General features: G+C 38.6%; 1 protein-coding gene across 4 annotated transcripts in view; it reads left to right on the plus strand.

Annotated features, from left to right (window-relative positions):
• The first annotated feature begins 2,124 nt into the window (after positions 1 to 2,124).
• LOC106875106 (mitochondria-eating protein) overlaps positions 2,125 to 19,485 on the plus strand; it is a 69,933-nt gene continuing 52,572 nt past the window's right edge. For all 4 annotated transcript variants that reach the window (XM_089357366.1, XM_089357368.1, XM_014923090.3 and 1 more), the window contains exon 1: positions 2,125 to 2,276. In XM_089357366.1, the coding sequence (XP_089213492.1) occupies positions 2,187 to 2,276 (90 nt within the window). In that variant the 5' untranslated portion in view covers positions 2,125 to 2,186. The remainder of the gene's footprint in view (positions 2,277 to 19,485) is intronic.

Below are 19,485 nucleotides of genomic sequence, written 5' to 3' on the forward strand. Positions count from 1 at the left end.
GAGATAGGGATATAACATTAATTTGTATTTTCGGTGGTCGCATCAATATATATACACACACACACACACATATATATATATATATATGTGTGTGTGTGTGTGTGTGTGTATGTAATGTATGCTCTGAGGTTTTTTCCTTACCAGTACCAGCAGAAGTGTTAATGATCTCTGACACAGTCACCTCAAAGACTTGATATCCCCACTCACTGCCGAAGCTGGGCGTAGTGCCCTGGACCCTTATCAGCATGACAGAGCAGTTCCTGGAGAGAGACAGTGCTGGGCAGGCATCAATCACATTCACTCTGTCCATCAATCTTTCAAGCTGATGAAGCTTGGACCTGAGGGTGGAGTGAATGGCAAGCAGGAGGATTAGCGAACTGAGGATAAGGACGTCCGCTTTAGAGGTCACCTGTACTTGGTGAAGTAGTAAACATATCTCTGAGACAGAGACTGCAAAGCCCTCTGCTTCTTCCTGAAGCTTGGCATCCAAATCCATGAGCCTCGTGAATGCCACTGGATTCTTTTAGCCTCCGACCACTGTCATAGTGCTAGTCACCTTTCACATAATGCTGCCCTTAACAAAATCATAAAGCATGGCCTAGTTGTCGTAGGCTTCCCTTCCCAGCTTTTACTGTCAATGGTAAAAGGCCTGACGGTATGACAATTTTTCCACTCTGTAGTGGTAGGCCCCTTATCTGGGATGCCTCATGCCGTGACACCTCCAACAGCAGCCTGGTGAGTTCAACCCAGGCTCTGCTGTTCGTCAGGCTGAGAAAAGCAAACGGTCAAGGTATCAGTCGTTCTCTGATAGGTTTATGATTGAGCCTGTAGTAACGCCTGCGCATGCGTAGAATTAATAATGCAAGCGTTTCCCGCTCAATTCATTCTCTTTCTCGCTGGCCAGCGATTGAGCATGGACGTGTGTTTAAAAGCTGTCTCTACATCTTTCGGTCTTATACTCGACAGCTCGTTATTCTCACCTCTAAAGATGTATAACTAAAAGATTTGTATGTTTTACCAAGTAAATAAAAGTTGTTTAGTCTGGAGTTCAGCGTTCCGTCTATTTCTTTAAGTTTATAGTAGAAAGTCAGGTATACAATCTAAAGATGTATAACCCACTTTCTACTAAAAGCCTGTAGCAGTAGAGACCTCCTCCAGCATTCTTGGCACCATATCCCTGCTCACCATCATCGGGGTGGAGATGGTTGTCTGCAAATGCGAGCCCTGTGAGTCAGAGTGGCTGTTGCAACGTGTCTTCCTCTCCATATTTCGGGTCAACGTCTTTTCCATTTTCTCTGCTGGGACCATGAGGCGGTCTGACTTACAAGAAACAGTACGTTGTTCTTCTAAATGTAAAGTTACGTATTTATTGTTGGTATTGATTTCACTGTTTTACGCGATGCAAATCCCTCACTGATTCTTGTTAGTTCTTTTCTTTGTGTTTCGCCTTTGTACTATCATATAAAAGAAAAATTAGTCGTCATATGAATTATAGTTCTTCCAGTTTTCTTCGCAAATGATTGAAAGTAACGGTTAAGTCAGATAAGTTCTAATGAGGATAGGATTTTAAAATTTCGACCACAGGGGAAATAAAACAAAGCCGAAAATTTGAAATACTGTCGTTCGGACAAACCTGAGCCTACATTGTTTCAAGTTACGTTTTATTAACAAGTTAATGGTTTGAAAAATAGATAAAACTCAACTCCAGTCGATTTATCAGACTTTACATCGGTCACGACAACATATTTAAAAACATAAAAATTAAAAAGAAAACACTTAAAAGTCAATACTGACGCAGAAAATCAATATACACGTTAAGATTTGTACAAACTATTTATTAAAACAGGTATAAGTTAATTCTTTTTTATGTTCTTTCGTGTTATATCGTTTTTTCGCGCATGTCTTGGAGCCAAAATTTTTAACAAACTTATTTACAAAATAGAAAAAAATAGAGGATTACTGACATATGCTTAATTGAATACAAGGAAGAAAATTCTCTGCCAATTGTAAATATTTATTAGAACTAGAGAAAAAAACAACATAATTTACAATATTAAACAAGTTAGTAATTAATTAATTAATTCATTCATTTATTTCTCGCACTTAACAACAGTGTTTGATCACGTGATTATACTTAGCAACCTGTCTAGTCTTTGTTGTCAGCTGGAAATATCCGAACGAAAATTATGGCAGAAGACCGATTGCAACGACTTTGTCGAATTGCACCCTTTTCTAGGCTGCAAATCAAACTAGTAGATTGGCTGGAAGAATTTAACGCAAGTTAATCTTTTATATTTTAAAACCTTTCTATAGATATAATTGTTTCCTTCACGTTATTGAACTTAATTGGCTTGCTGAGGTCTACCATTTTTTTCCTTCACTTTAAGGGTAATTAACCAAAGTTGACATGATTTAATATCCAGTTTGGATCCATGCAGGTTGATGCTTGTAGGACTGTGCTGTTAGCTCTTGATCTCTAGCTAGAAGTCAACAGGTTCACATGAAACTTCTGATATACACACACGCACGTATTATATATTGAGATATTGGAATAGGTGTCCTCATCTTTGCTGTTATAGTTCAAATATATCGGCGCTAGCCCAACCTTGTAACGCCACTCCGTTTTCTTGGGGTATCCCAAAGTTAAAGGCTCTGAAATATCTTCTCTTTTTTTTTTTTAATTAAAACGATGTGTAGGTATACCTACACAAGTGTATACCACACCAACTTTGTTTTCTCACAACTTTCAGTAAAATGGGTATTATCTAATGAAATTTTCAACAAATACTTTTCAGATGTTTGCGATTCCAGTTTTATCGGAATTTATTGTGAAAAAGTTTTTGGAGTTGAGGAAGGGGAAAGAGAGGCGTTTCGGATAATTCATACAAGTTGACTTTGTTTCCTCAAAACTTTCAGAAAAATGGGTGTTTTTAAATGAAATTTTCTACAAATAGCTTCTTAGATGTTATAGATTACAATTATATCGGATTTTAATGTTGAAAAAAAAAAAAAAGAAAATGGTGGACACGCGCACATACATATTGGCATACATCATTAAAAATAACCATTTTTCTGAAAGTTATGAGGAAACAAATTTAGTGGGAGACTGTATGCTTTTGTAGGTATGCCAACGATCCAATTCCTTTCACATGTGTTGTATGTGTGAATAAGCGTGTGCTTCGATGCATGAATTGAAGTGTTTCAATCGTGACTGTAAGACCTTTTTAAAAGCATTCCAGCTGGGAACATTGTTTTTCAAAATCAATCTTTCTTAATAGCATTCCAGGTGTGGCCATCCCGTTTTTCAAAAGTATACCATCTTTGTTGTTTGTCATGCATTCCAGATGTGATTATCTCATCTAGTATTAAGGCACCACCCCCCCATGTCACACTCGAAAGTCTTAAAAAAATAAAACAGGTTTCTTCTGATAATGTAGGTTGTCATGGGTAGAGTGCCTTTGATCAAAAGTCTGCTGGATCAGAACTGATCTGGAGCTAGATACCAATGACTACTAGCCACAGATTCGTATGTGTACAGTTGTGTGTGTGGGCACTGCTAAATATAATAGCAACATTCCACATCAGTACATAAATTGTGTTGAAATGCATAGAAATATTGAAAGAACATCAGTAAAAATGCTTTATGATATTTCTTCCAACTTTTTTACATTCAAACCCCATCAATGTCAACTTTGCCCCTCATCCTTTCAGGGTTAATAAAATAAAGTTCCAGTCAAGTATTAGGATAAATGATATTGACTTACCCCTCCCACCAGAATCGCTGGATTTGTATCTGAATTAGAAGCTGTTCTTTTAAATAAGCCTGAAAAATATGGGATAGCATGAGTGGAATGTCTCTTTATAAGTTGTTTTGATCAGAGCTGCCCTGGGGTTAAACAACAGTAACAACAAGCAACAGACTCATCCCAGCCAATGAACAATCCTCTATGTGACCATTCTATTTGCTAGAAATAGCAACTAGATCATTACTGAAATGCTTTTGATTGTAGAGGTGTAACCGGATCAAGGCTGACCAAGGGCAAAAAACCACACCAACAAACTACAGTTTTCTTTCGATAGAGATTGATCACAATTTCCAGCCAATCATGTGACTGTTTAGGAGTTTCCTCATTAACTGAGATGAGTTTGTTACTAGTTGTTCTTGTGTAGCCATAAGGCATCTCTGATCTAACAGACCTGTGATCAAAGGTATTCCATCCATGACTATCACCAGTCATTGCAGTCCAAGGTAATTGATTTACAGTTTGAATAGCTTCAAATCAGTACATGTTTGAAGTAGCTTCAAATCAGCATGAAGGAAATTCCAGCGAGTTGGCATTCAGGAGAGTAAGCACTAGACATTAGTAAGGGGCCTGTGGGGAAACACACAAATTGAGAAATAAAAGAAGGAGGCAGATAGTATTGAGTAAGGTTAGATTGAGATGGTGTACAACCAGCTAGCTCCATGAAGCAGAGGCCGTTGTTGTAACAATGGATGAAGTAGAGTGAGGAGACGGCTTGTTGGTGGGTAGAGATAGAAATATGGTGGTAAATTAGTCCTTGCTAGATAGCTTTCTTTTGGATATGATTGAAGATGGTTTTGTATGTAGAAGTGGTGCTGTCCTAAATCTGGGATTAGTATTCCAATGTGAGTCAACAATTGTTCAAGGCTGAAGTCTCTTCTGAGTAATCTTTGGGGTACAATTCTTATGTGAATGGGAAATCACAGAAGAGATCATCAGTGAGGGTAAGACCAAGCATTTGCAATGATTTTTGAGGGTTTAATTGTGTATTATCCAAGAATAGAGAGGGGTAGAATATTGTCTTTTTGTGTTGTTGAAAGAGATAAGATTGTGATGTCCCCATTCAAGAACAGTTATGAGGTTTCCTTTAATGAAGGCAGATGTGAGGTGCTTGGTTGCATGTGTGTGATGAAGATTAGGGAAGAGTGAGGTGTAAGATTATTTGCGTAGGATTGAGTATTTCTAGAGGTGAGAGCAAGAAGTTTAATAAAGTGAGAAGAGTGAAAATTACATAATCAAGCCTGATGACATACCAGAGCTGGAGTATGGGAGCGTGAGATAGTCTCATCAATTTAAATTATAGTCTGATAAGAAATTTCCAACTCAAGAGCCAAGAGACAGATGGAATCTGTTAGGGAAGAAAATGTTTCACTTTACACAATATTGTTTTTGTCAAATTTCTCAAGGACAATGGAATATTGATGTGTGTAGATACCTAATAGATCTGGCTCTATGGAAAGTGCACTTGTGTCACTGAGGAGGAAGAGGGGCAGGAAGTAAACATAAACAACTGTTTCCCTTACTTTTAAAGATACTGAAAGTGAGCAATTGGTCAATAGTTGGCAAGATTAGAGAGGTTGCTCTTCTTGATGGTAGGATATACTGTAGTGTATTTACAAAAATCAGGATAGATTGCTACAAAGACAGAGGGAAAGTTTGATGGGAATAGAGGTTAACACTGTTTGAGGGCAATGGAAATGATATTTTCAGGGCTTTTGGTCTTGTTGGTTTGAATATCCTGGAGATGTTTGCACACTTGGCCTATACAGTGGTGAAGCTGGTGGGATGTTGGAAGAAAGTTTTTGGTGAAGTTTTGCAAATGTGCATAATGTGAAGTTGCATTCAAACTGGGCAACAGTCATGGAAGCTTTCTTTGCAGACTTACTATTTATGGAGCCATCATTACTGAGGAGTGATGAGTAGGAAGAATTACACGAAATTGGGTGGGATCCTTTTGGTATGAGAACAGAAGGATTTGCTGCAATTTGGAAGGCAGAGGAGTAGATTTGGTTCTTAACAAATCATAATGTTAATTGTAGACTAAGAGATTAGTCTATGATCAACATTACAGTAGGCTGATAGTTAGAGACTTTTCTTGAGGACTGGGAACACTGTCACATGCTGAGATAGGTATTAACAGAGAGTCCCATGAGATAGGTGCAACTTAGAACCATATTATTTGTGAGAGATATGAATGTCATCTGCTTATTTTCAAAAACTAAAATATATTATTATATTCATGGTTCAGATTTTATCATTCCTATTTTCATAAAGCTAATCTTCAGTTTCTATTTTATTTCTCATTTTCTTTTTTCGGACAACAAAATAGTATTGCCTGTGCATTTCCTTGCAATTTAGTCAAAATAATAATTTAATAAGTCATATTCTTCCCCTTTCCAATATATCTACATACCAAAAAAATACGATTAGTTTTTAACCAGTTTTCTTCATTTATTTTTAATAGCTTAGTCAGAGGAGGAAGGGTAATATCTATGACTTTATTTCAGAGGCTCCAAGACTGGTGGTCGAAAGAATGGGAGTCATCCTGAGATTGATGACTTTGTCTAAATACTGTGGCAGAAAGGGCCCTATTAAAAGGCACCCATAGGCCAGAATTAAGTCTCCCATCCAAGAACAGGAATGGTCAATCAAATTTCATTCAGAAAACTTTGATCAACATGAGGCTATGATAGAAAACATTTGCTCCAGGTGCTGCACACCTAAAACTTCATAGTTGCAAAGCATGCACCTTAATTGCTTAGCTTTTATACACACAAAACTTTACTTCTCAATTAAAAAGTTCCTGAACTAGTTTTGTTGTGCACCAACAGATGGCAGCACATGGTTGTGTGCACAGTGAGAGCTAGCAGTGACCTTCATGAGACAGTGTGCCAAGTGACATCGCTGTGTTTACTTCACAGGTTATGAAATTTGTGTTTTTGTGGGAATGTGTATGCTATAGTCTGTGATTTTGTTATGGAAACATGGAACAAAGAGCCAACGTGAAATTTTGCCTTAAACTTGGGAAGTCTGCTACAGAAACATTGAGCATGTTTTGGCAAGCTTACGGCAATGAAGCAATGGGCAGTACGCAATATTTCAAGTGGCATAGGTACTTTAAAAGCGGAAGAAAATCTCTGGAAGACGATGAGCAATCTGGAAGACTTGCCATGAGAATCACCCCCAGAAATGTGGTATTCATCCCTCTGGGCCAGACTGTAAATTTAGGGTTCTACTGCAACGTTTTGAAACATTTGAGGGAGAACATTTGGCAAGAGTGACCAGATTTGTGCAAAGAATTGGATTCTTCTTGACGACAATGCACCCTGTCACCAAGCTCTCCTCATTTGTGAGTTTTTCTCCAAAAGCATGGTATTGCTTCCACACTCATCCTGTTCACCAGATTTAGCACCTGTAGGCTTCCATCTTTTCCCCAAAATGAAAATTCAACTCAAGGATTGCTATTTTAATACAGTTGTTGAGATACAAAGTGAATCACAGAATTTCCTCAACTCATGGAAAACGACTGCCAGGCCAGATTCCAGAAGTGACTATTTTGAAGGAAACTTATGTAGATAAGTTATTTTTTATTAAACATAACTAATCCCAAAACTATTTGATACCACCTTGTATATTTATATTGAAACCAGAAAGTACAATTTTTTTTAATAATTATCATGCAAAAAGGCATTTTCTCTATCAAATTTTGTGTTTTTAACAAAATGTTTGTATATAAATCAAGTACACTATGAGGTATATGAAAAATAAAATTTGTTCCACAAAAAAGCATAATACATTCACATAAATCTTGCTAAATATATGTTCAAATCAAATACTGGCCCATATATGTAAAGAAAAATTTCCTTTAGTTTTCATTTAACTTTTTGGTTAATATTAAGTTAGGAAAAGGTAGCGAGCTAGTAGAATCATTATTAGCATGCTAGGAAAAATGTTTAATGGCATTTCATCTGTCTTTACATTTGAGTTTAAATTCTGCCAAAGTCAACTTGGCCTTTGATCCTTTCAGGGTCAAAACAAATACCGATTGAGCATCGGGATCGATGTAATCAACTTACTCCCAACCCAAATTTGTTGGCCTTGTGCCAAAGTTTGAAACGAATATTAAGTTAGGACGAAGTACATATCATATAAAGGACTGTTTGTTTTCATTAGGCTTTCTAAGTGTGGAGATATTTGAATAGGATTAGTGTCAGTCAAATTAGATTGTGACTGAATTTAGTAAATGATTATTATAATACTCACAAGTAAGGATTAGGTTTTCTTTCTCTACTTAAGGTTATCTCGTTTTTGTGTCATTGATTATTGCTCCTCTTATAATTAATAACCAACAATAACAGTAAATTTAAAACCTTGTGTTTGTGTGTGTGTTTGCATGCACGCGCATACATCTATAACCTCATGTATTATAGATAACATGATGTCAATACCATACCAACAGCTATTATCTTTGCATGGAATCAAATTGGTTATTATTATCATTAACCATGAAGTAACTTAATTTTATGGAGCCTTATTTCTTCTTACTTATTGTTGTATTGTAATACCATTTCCTTTCTTGTATCTTCATTTTTTCCATTTTATTATTGCTGTCAAGAAAAATGTAATAATCCATCTAGTGAATTAAAATTAATATATCATGAGGAAAGAAGGGCTCTTGGGAAACATTTCTAGTACTGACTTCTTGACTGATATATAATTTTCTGTCTCTCAGAGGTTAGTGATAAGGTCATCAGTTATGAAATTCAAACAAAATTCACTGTACAAACAGTAGCATGCTGTATAGTAATTGGTTGATCAGAAATCACTTAATATTTTAAAGTTTAAATTCCAACAAAGATTAATTTATTTTCCATCCTTCTGAATTTCATAAACTAAGGATTTTAATCAAAGTCATCATTGCCATCATCTTCATTGTCATCATTACCATTGTCACTGTCACCTCCATTGTTTTACTTCCATTTTCCCATACTAACACGGGTTGAGTTGATCTTTCTCAAACAGCTTCTTGTCACTTTTTTGCAGTCCTTTATCATCTCCTTTCTGAGTTTCAGTATCTTCAGATCAGCTTTTACCACTTCTTCCCATGTATTTTTCTCCTGTTGATCCTTTCCACTTGAATTGTTTACCACTTCCTATAGGTTTTATATGCATGACATATCAGTAGCAGGTACTGTCCCCCTTACACACTACTGCTGATTTCTCCTTGTAACTGTTTATCTCCCAGTTCATTTGTGCTTCATTATTCACAAGCACTGACATTACAACCCAGCAAAGTATGCTCATTTCATTTCTTACCAGTCCTTTGCTCATCCAGTGTATGTTTCACTACCATGCAGTATTGCACTTTAGGTCACTGGTGTATGAGGGAACTGTAATGCAGGGAAATAAGAAACAATTCGCTTACCTTCTCGTTGTCTGCCATCCAGCTGTACTAAGTCCAAAACTCACACCCTGCCTGTCACACCTAACAAAAGCAGCTGCTAATGCTAATTCCTCTAGCTCACTCCTCTCATGTCTGTTTATGGCGAATGCACCAAGGCAAAAGAGGATGATCCTGGTCTTCCTTCCCTCACTTCCCCTCTCACCCTTCCTGTTCCGGTCAGGCCCCTTGACCGTTGATGTCACAGTCTTTTCCTTCCGGCTCATCTCATCCCTACATGCACCCCTGATCTCAAAGGTCACCTTCTCACTTTACTTCACATCAAAATGCCATCAACTCGGGTGGATACCTCACATGCTCTGATCTCTGTAGGGAGGGAGCCTCATTCTCTTCCTCTCCCCCACCTTCATCGTCTGATGAAGTGACAATTCTGCAAACGTCCAAGATATGGAGTGGCATTCCATCCACAGGAACACTATTTTTGGAGTTAACAGCTGCTGTTCCACTGAGATGTGCAGTGTGCCTTTGGGGGCTTGACCCAGACTTCATCTCCCACCTTCACAAAAACAAGCTTTCTCTCTTCTGCAGAGCATTCTGGTGGTTTACTCAAATGCTGTCATTTATATCTGAATATCTCTGTGTGTGGCATGGACTCTTCAGCCTGTCCTGAGTGGGGTGACATATTGTACCAGAATACTGCTTCCAATATTATCAAACATCTCCTTCAGTATCTTCAAACAAAATACAGTGCCATTGTCCATCAGCAATTTGTCCACAGGGCCCTACTCTAGGAATATCTCATTCAGGATACGTGCAATCTCATCTGCAGTACCTGTCTTCAATTCTTTTCAAATGGCCATCCAACTCGGCCCACAGTCAACTATCAAGAGATACATCCCCTGCCGGTAGTGTATCACATCCACCACCAATCATCTCCAGTTGTGCTCTACCGAGATGTTTCCCTGCTCATGCACACCTGGAGCAGGGTCAATGGATTGACACCTGTCATAATTCCCAACCACTTTTTGGATGCTTTGTCTAGTAACATCAGCGTCAGCTCTCCTGGTAAGATACAGGGTTCTATCCACACCCATATGATACATGGTATGCAGTTTCCTTAGTTCCAAGTCACTTAACCAACACACTGCAGCTATCCCTTGCTTTGAATCTTCTGGCTCCACCAACCCTGGTTAGATGTCTGCTTTGTTCCTTTCTGAACACAAAGACCACACTCAGCTTCAAACCAAATTCGGCAGTTAACTCTCCTAGAACCCCTAGGTGGCACTTTACTAACATCTCTACAGCCCCTTTACTAACATCTCTGCAGCTCTTTTCATTGGTGATCACTGATCCTACCCAGCCACACATGGTGGCTTAATTAGTTCAGATTTTGATGGAGTGCAGCCCCCATTTCAGGGCCAAATTCACCCCATTAGTACAGCATCCAACTCAGTCATGTTGATGGGGTTGTAACCATCAGCTTTTCAAAGCCAGGCTGCGTTCACCACTTTGATGCCTCCGATATCCAATACAACTCCTATCGCTATGCTGCTAGCATTGCACCATACAGTCCCATTCTCCAATTTGGGAACATACAAGTTATCTCTTACTGGGTCCTCTGCTCTTGTCCTCTCTAGGCTCTCCTGCATCATCACCACCGTCCCCTTTCCCACTTTTGCTCCCAAGTTTTCCCCTTCTGCTCATGTCTTGATGTAGCTGCATACTGTCTGTAGCCTCCCTGTCATTGGGTAGTGTCCCACTAGTCTTCCACACATCAGGAATAGGTCTCTCCTGCTGACAGTGGTATCCAATTCCAGGATCACATTCCCCCTCTGGAACACCAATGAGCCTGTTTTATCTCTTTGAAGCTTGAGCCCCACTGCGGCTTCTCCAGCCATTGGTTCCAGTGGCTTTGTAATCAGCCTGAATTTCTTGAGATGACTTACAACATCTATGGCAGACACTACAGTCTCATCTACCAAGATGTCATCTATACAGGAATTGGTGGCCCTTCTTATCCTGTCCACCTTTCCTAGGATAGACTTGAGCACTGTTGCCATGATTTTCAGCACGGAATTTAGCCTGAAACCCAGTCTAGTGAAACAGCATGTCTGGCCCTTGTATCACACCATCTGATACCACCACAGTTTCTCACTCACATGCCAACTTCAAATCGACAATAGTTGCTACCCTTGTCATCTGTCTCCACTCATGTAGCATCTCACTGCAGACGTTAGTCACCTTGCTACCCATGTGGCACGATACATGGCTATTCATCTCCCAAAAGTCCAGTACCGGCCTGACTTTGTCCTTTGTTGGCTGCACCACTGCCATTAATGATAGCACTCTGCTCACTATCTCCTTCTTCCACAGGATAAGGACACCCTCCTTAATCCACCTCTCTACTTCACCTTCAAACTCACTCCTGGCATGTCCCTTCAAGGTATGCTGGTAGCAGCTCAGCCTGTTCTTCAGCATCAGAGGCTCCCCTTTCTAGCACCACTCTACCATCCACTACTGACTGTCGAACACCACCCGCAAATCTTTGTCCTCAACGGTGTAAGCAGTACACTCCCTTGTGGAGCTCTGCTCCCTCTCATGTTGCAGACATACAGTACATGATGTCCCTGCACCACCAAACGAAACCATGTCTCCATCAATGCTGACACCTCCAAGATGGCTGATTGTGTCCATCCCCATCACCATGTCAATTCCATTTACCATGTGGTCAATCACAATCGTCTGCAGCTCAGTGCCGTTCCCTGCACCGCTATCTCCATGTCACTGCTACCTTTACATCCAATCTCACTGCCATTGACCACCCAAACACCACTTGTGCCCTTCCATTTTTTGTCACCCTTGGGGTCCATGAGAGATGTCATGCAGCTTGTATTTGTGAGAGCTTTGAACACCTTTCCCCCAACCAAGACTTCAACTATAGGCAGTGACTGCATGAGCACCTCTACTTGCTCGCAAGGGAAGTTTGAGAGGCAGTAACTTCCCCATAGCTTTTTCTTTAACTGCAGTTTTGAGCAATATACCCAGTTTGCCTGCACTGGTAGTAAATAGGTCCAGGCTTCATCTCCACACAGTCCCTCACCATAGGCCAGTGCTCAAATGTCAGGGACTGTACGTGAATGGTCGCTGTCACTCTGCAACAGTTTTCTTCACCCTGTTCTTTACCAGTCGTTGCACTACATGGCAGGCACCCACAGCTACCATCGCTGCTGCCTTCCACCCAGTGTTTTATGTTGATATGCGGGCTTGAGTGATGAGCTTGCTCATTGCCATTTTCTTGTTACCTGGCAGTTGTTGCAGTCGTACTGATATATTGTCGGGAAAGCCATTTACAAAGGTCAGTCATGCCACCTTCTCTATACCGTCTTCGGTAAAACCAGACAGCATGGCCAGTCTCCAAGCCTCCACAGCATACTCAACAACCTGTTCCCCTGCCCACCTGACCATTCCCAGCTTAGCAAGCGCAGTATACATTCCTTCCATATAGGCTTCCCTCAAGCCCTGCTCAAACTTTGTTGTGCTTAATTGGTCTTCCTTGTCAATCCCGAGGTACAGTGCCAGTGTGCTTCCCTCCAGGTACAGGGCCATGAGACCTGCTACATTATCGATGTCTTGTAGCCTAGCCACTATTTTGATCTTATATTGCCTTCGTCATAGAAAGGTCTAACAGTATCACTACCAATCCTTATCTTCACTGCTATCACGTGGAAGGGGATAACAACAACAGAGAAATATACTTATACACAAGTGCCAAAATAGCTTGTTGTATGAGGGAACTGTAATTCAGGGAAATAAGAAACAGTTTGCCTACTGTCCAGCTTGCCTACCATCCAAAACTCGTGCCCTGCCCATCGCACCTAATGAAAGTAGCTGCTAATGCCAATCCCTCTAGCATGCTCCCCTCATGTCTGTTTGTGGTGAATGCACCAAGGCAAAAGAGGACGGCCCTGGTCTCCCTTCCCTCACTTCCTCTCTCACCCTTCCTGTTCCAGTCAGGCCCCTTGACCATTGACGTCAAAGCCCTTTCCTTCTGGTTCCACTCATCCCCACAGTCACTGCTATTTCTATTATTGTGGAATGCACCATAGCACAATGGCATTTTCTTAACAAACTAAATTTATTACCTGGATTTTGAATTACTTAGTTCACCAATATTTTGAAATAAAGCTTAAATATTATTATTTCTGCTTTAGTCTTAAGTAAATCATTTAGTAACTCATTATGCCTGCATAAAATAAAAGAATAATTAATGAAATATCATGCTTAAAATGAGTAAAACGAAAATGATGACATATCTACACTAATAGATATCTATATAGATTTGTAGAAGATTTAAGCAAATGATTTCTCCTGGTAGCTTCATGTAACAGAATGATTAGGAAAAATACTCAGGCATGACTAATGCATAAAGACTTAGTGTTAATTTCTAATGACGTTGCCAGATTTGCATCTTAAAGATAAGGCTACTTTCAAGAGCTTGGAAGTTAGCTGATGTTATTCAGTTACTGGTGCTTTAGTACAACCCATATTGGAGTACTAATCACTGATCTATAAACATAAAAAAGTAGCCATTCAGCTAATTTAACAAAGATTATTTACTCAGGAACATATTAAATCCATTAGTTAGTTAACAAACCTGTTTTTTCTTCTCTCTGCCAATTCTTCCAATACTAAATTGGCTTCTACTTTTTCTGAACTAGGGGAGCTGTATACCACCTTCAAGCAGTGCATTCATTGCCTTTCATAATCTCCACTGCTTTTCATCCATCAAATGATATAGTAATTTAGACTGGAAAAATCCTAAGGAGGGCTGTAGATATCATGAATGACTGGGCAAATAAATGTTGATCTACAGACATTCAAACTATACATCAGTCTCACTAATCTGGGAAGATCCAGATAAGTCGTATGTAGCAATTCACTACTTTTATGTATAAGCTTTCGTTTTTTACCTATCTTTCTCTAATATAACAACACATCACTTTTGACAAACTGGAATATATATAATTCTTTCCTTTGTTGCTGCTGCTGGTTCTTCATTATCATCATCAACTTCTTCTTCTTCTTCTTCTTCTTCTTCTTCTTCTTCTTCTTCTTCTTCTTCTTCTTCTTCTTCTTCTGTTGTTGTTGTAACTAGACTGTTACTTCTCATATGATGGGTGGCTTTGGAGGTATACTTTTGCTAATGCGGGTAATTTGATAACAGTTAAATTATAAATATTTTTCTATGTCATATTTCTTGATATCACTCATGATGGCAAAAGTGCATAAATACTATTTTAGTAATTGTAGTCATATTCATTTGGAACAATTTGCTAGAAATTGTTAAGTTAATGAATACCCTACTGATTAATGCAAGAAATGCTTACCCTGCTGATGAATAGCTTACTTGAAAAGCATCTTAGAAAATATATATCCATTACAATAAATATTAACTGTTGCTGAACCTTTTATAGCTACTACTCTGTCATTTCTTCCTCCTCCTCCTCCTCCTCCTCTATCTCTCTGATTCTTTCTCTCTCATTGTGTGCACAATGTGTGTGTGTGTGTGTGAGTGTGTAGTATTTCATTAGAGACCAGTATTTTTACATACATTTCATAATTATTGTGTTTGACATGTGATGGACTGGTTTGCAGTATGGGCTATTCCTAATGTGTCATGATTTCCAGTTATGTTATATGTGAAGCTCAACATCTTAAGATCTATCTTTCCTTCCACATTTTGTGCTGCAAGAGCCTTTCACTCTCAGCATAACATTTATAAATAAAGACAAAATTAAAGACAAAGTTTAAATGAAGAATATATCAAATATCTATGCTTTTCTACTTCCCACTAATAATGTTGATCACCCCCAATGGAAGCAGTACAAAGACCCACTAGCATAGCTAGAGTGTGTGCTGCCCGGGGTGGCCCTTCTGTTTGCAGAAATCACATATTGCCTACAGCAGACTGCCTCTACCCCCCCCCCCCCCCCGCCAGCTATGCTAGTCCATAGACCCAATGTTATAATACACAGCTAAAAGCAACAGTATTTGGTTTACAATATTGAATAACAGCAGAGTATGATCAAAGTGTAATGAATGTAAATGTTTACTGTGTAATTTATGATAGCATGATGCAGAGTTGTTGATATTTGTGCTTGTACAGTAACAGAAAATACCATGCTACCATTTGGACTCTTATTTGACTTAACATGTGTCTAATATTTCAGACCAGTTGAAATTTGAAAGAAGGTGGAAAAGTCTGGAATGAGCCAACATTGTTTTTTTTTTTTTATGTGTCTGGTAAATTTCTTGCACTCAAATAGACAAAAGGCCATTGATATCTGTTGAGGCTAAACAAAACTAATGTACAAGTAGAGTGAGGATGAAATGAGAGAGCATACTATCAACTTACACATGATTATTGAAACACTGAAAATCAAAAGTAGAGACACAGACTGGCTTGTTTGATATCAAGCATATGCATCAAGTAAAAGAGAAATATAGATTTTTGCTTGCTTTTATAATTGAAACTAAGTTTCACTGACATAGTTTCTAATTGGTTTAAATCTTTAACTTGGCTAAATTCCCTCTTGATCAAAACAACACTTGTGACAAAGATGAACTAAATGTCTGCAGTTGAAATTATTGCTACACACTTTTTTTTTCCAGCACTTATCAACCATTTTTATTATATGTCCATACCAATGTTATCATTTCTCTTCCATACAGAAGCTAAGGACTTTATTGCCAGTTGTTTTCTCAGCTACCAACATGTCTTTCATACAAGTGAACATCACACATCCAATGAATCACATCTGACTTATTTTTTATTCAGTTTCTACACATGCTCCACAGATATTGTTTATATTTCACTACTATGATCTGTTACACTCCTCATATGGATTTCATACTGCCTACTTTTTACAAAAAAAGTAATGATCAATTATTTCTAGTGAGCTATCATGGACTTCCACTTCATGGGTACCTTATTTACTGAATACTTACCATGTCTAAAGTTTTATTCTTTGGTAGTCTATCAAAAATTCCTCAGTATTTTTTGCATGTATCTATTGCCTGCAGTGAGTAAAAGTATCTAGTGTTGACTTTCTCCATACTAAGCAAAATCGCTCCCTCGGTGTCATGTGTTCTCTATAATTTGGCTTTTAGATTTTGAAGTTTGGAATTTCTCTGCAATGCTTTGCAGGCATTTCTGTGTGGTTAAGAAGTTCACTTTGCAACCATGTGGTTTTCAGTTTAGTCACACCATGCAATACCCTAAGCAAGTATCCTCTACTAAAGCCTCAAACTGAAGCCTTCTGAGATGTCTGTTGTGTGTGTGTGTGTGTATACACAGATTGAACCGTAAAAGACAGGCGATTTTTTCAAATGTCATTTTTATATGGTAAATTCTAAAAAATTATTTTGGGGATGTAAGTGTAAATATTCCAAGACATGCTGGTTTAAGGCTGAGATCCAAATTGCAGGTAACCTTTCAACTTTCTCTGAAACAAGATGCCAAAACACAGCTGTGTCAAATGCCGTGGGTGGCAGTCACAACCAATTGTCATGACAACCAAAATACATGTGCATCTCCTGGAGGTTATAGGTATAAAAATCAACTCGAACCACATTCCTGGCATTCATGATTTGGACACATCAGATATGACCTGATTGTCAGCAGCACAGGGAGAACAAGCTATTGGCCAATTGCAAGCAGAGCAGCGTCTCCTAGTTGTTGCAAAAGCTTACAATGTCCATGTTACCTGCAACAGTGATACAACAATACCAACAGCACTGCAGACCATGCCCGCAGAGTGTGTCCCCTGGTGGCCACACCCAGGCAGGACCTCTTCATTTACTGTAATTGCTTCAGACTGGCCAGTTTGGCAGCTCATGAGACCATTGGCACTGGACAGTGACCTATCACTGATGACATGATACAACATCAACTGGCTGCCAACAACCTGAGTTGCCATCGTCCTGCTCAAGGGCCTGTCCTCACTGCCTCATGACTACAGTGTACTACACAGCAATGACATTGGTGGCATCAACAATGGAGGTCAATAGTTTTCTCTGACAAGAGCCAGTACTGCGTTTCCACCTCGGATGGCAGAGTGAGGGTGTGGCATAGGAGGGTTGAATGCTACAGAGATGCATATGTCATGAAGAGAGACGTGTAGGGTGGCCAAAGCATTATGGTTTGGAGTGCTATAGGCCTGAATCAGAGAATTAGGCCCCATGTGTTCCAAAATGTTGGTGCAGGCAGAGGGAATAACATCACAGCGCAGCACTATGTTGACCAGATCCTAAGACCTCACATCATGATTTCTTTGCACATCACCATAGCCACGTGTTCCAGCAAGACAATGCTCCCTCCCACACAGCCAGGATCACCAGGGACTTCCTGCATCAGCACAACATCAGAACCATGCCATGGCCAGCTCTCAGCCCAGATTTTGAAGCCAATTGAACACCTGTGGAATGAAATCCAGAGACGGCTGAATCAGGTAGCACCAAGGCCGACAACTTGTGTGGAATTCAAGGCAGCTTTCTTCAGGGTGTGAGCACAGGTGCCAATGGCTTTTGTGAACTGCCTCATGCACTCCATGTACTGACGCTGTATGGCCGTTTTGAACACCCAGGGAGGGCATACATGGTATTGAACACGTCACGCCCTACAATCTCAATGTGTTGGATATGCTCACTACCAGAACACATGACAATGGACCATAGACTGTGGTCAAAGTGGATCCAAGAAATTGACTTTATCAGATTTATCAAAATTTATCTCTGTCATAATGAAATTAAAACATATTTCACAGTCACAAATGTCACGCATTTCTTTTGCAGCTCAGTGTATATGTGCGTGTGTGTGTGTGTATATATATATATATATATATATATATATACATATTAAAAAATATTTGTATGAGTGAGTGGACAAACAAAAGAAGAGCACCAATTTATTGGGAGCTACACGTATAGATCAAAACAGTTTGATTCAAATTCGTTGGTACTCTTGAGTTTCAAGTGTGATGCTAGTCATCAGCCATTCCTAATTCAAAATGGCTGACGACTAGCACCATGCTTGAAACTCGAGAGTACCAATGAATTTGAATCAAACTGTTTCGATCCATGTATATATATATATATATATATATATATATATATATATATATATATATATATATATATATATATATATATATATACATACATATATATACATATAATAATAATAATAATAATAATAATAATAATAATAATAATAATAATACGAAGCTTTGTGATTGAATTTGGTAGGCGGAAGTTACTGCTGTGTGTGTATATGTCTGTGTATGTGCTTGTGCCTCTCTCCCAAAGAGAGGGAGAGAGGGAATAATAATAATAATAATAATAATAATAATAATAATATTAGGGATAAAAATCCAAATTTACAGGTAAAGACTCAATTAAATTCAATTTATTAAAAATTAAAATTAAATTAAGTTTCACAGTATAAAATATATATATATATATATATATATACAAGAATAAGGGCAGAGAATCGTCAATTAATAATAGAATTAATAATTAACAATTCTGCCAAGTAGTTCAGTATGAAAAAAACCTTTGTCGGTAAGACTATTTATCATTATAAATATACAGGGATTAGCAATTGAGTTGCTTCTCCAACATACTGAAAATTTAGAAATAGCAGTCAAAGAACTACTGATTCCATATTTATAATGATAAATAGTCTTACCGATAAAGGTTTTTTTCATACTGAACTACTTGGCAGAATTGTTAATTATTAATTCTATTATTAATTGACGATTCTCTGCCCTTATTCTTGTATATTTTATATTTGATATCTCTATGTTAGATGGCTAAACCGTAATCCAGTTCGACACGGAACTTTTTTTCATACGGGACTATTTGTGACGCACATGGAATAGATTTCTTTGAGGTGAGGTGCCTGAACTCGCTAGCCGATGAATTCGTAAGTGCCTTTCTTATCGTTGATTTTTGGTGTCGCATGGCCAAAGATTACCGTGAATTTTTTTTAGAGACACTTTCAAATTTATCAGAATATTGAGGCTGAAGATTGGAATAGTGAAATTTCCATTCACTTAACCATGAAACGATTCGTATCCAATTAACTAAAGGCTTGGCTTGTTTACGCTTTTCCCTCCGGTTTTTTGTTCTATGTGTGCCATAAATATCGCCATCCACTTTGGAGAAAATTTGTAGTTTGGAATCAGTAGTTCTTTGACTGCTATTTCTAAATTTTCAGTA

Source organism: Octopus bimaculoides, chromosome 9 (genome assembly GCF_046866305.1).
Source record: "Octopus bimaculoides isolate indiv1 chromosome 9, ASM4686630v1, whole genome shotgun sequence".
Lineage (NCBI taxonomy): Eukaryota > Metazoa > Mollusca > Cephalopoda > Octopoda > Octopodidae > Octopus > Octopus bimaculoides.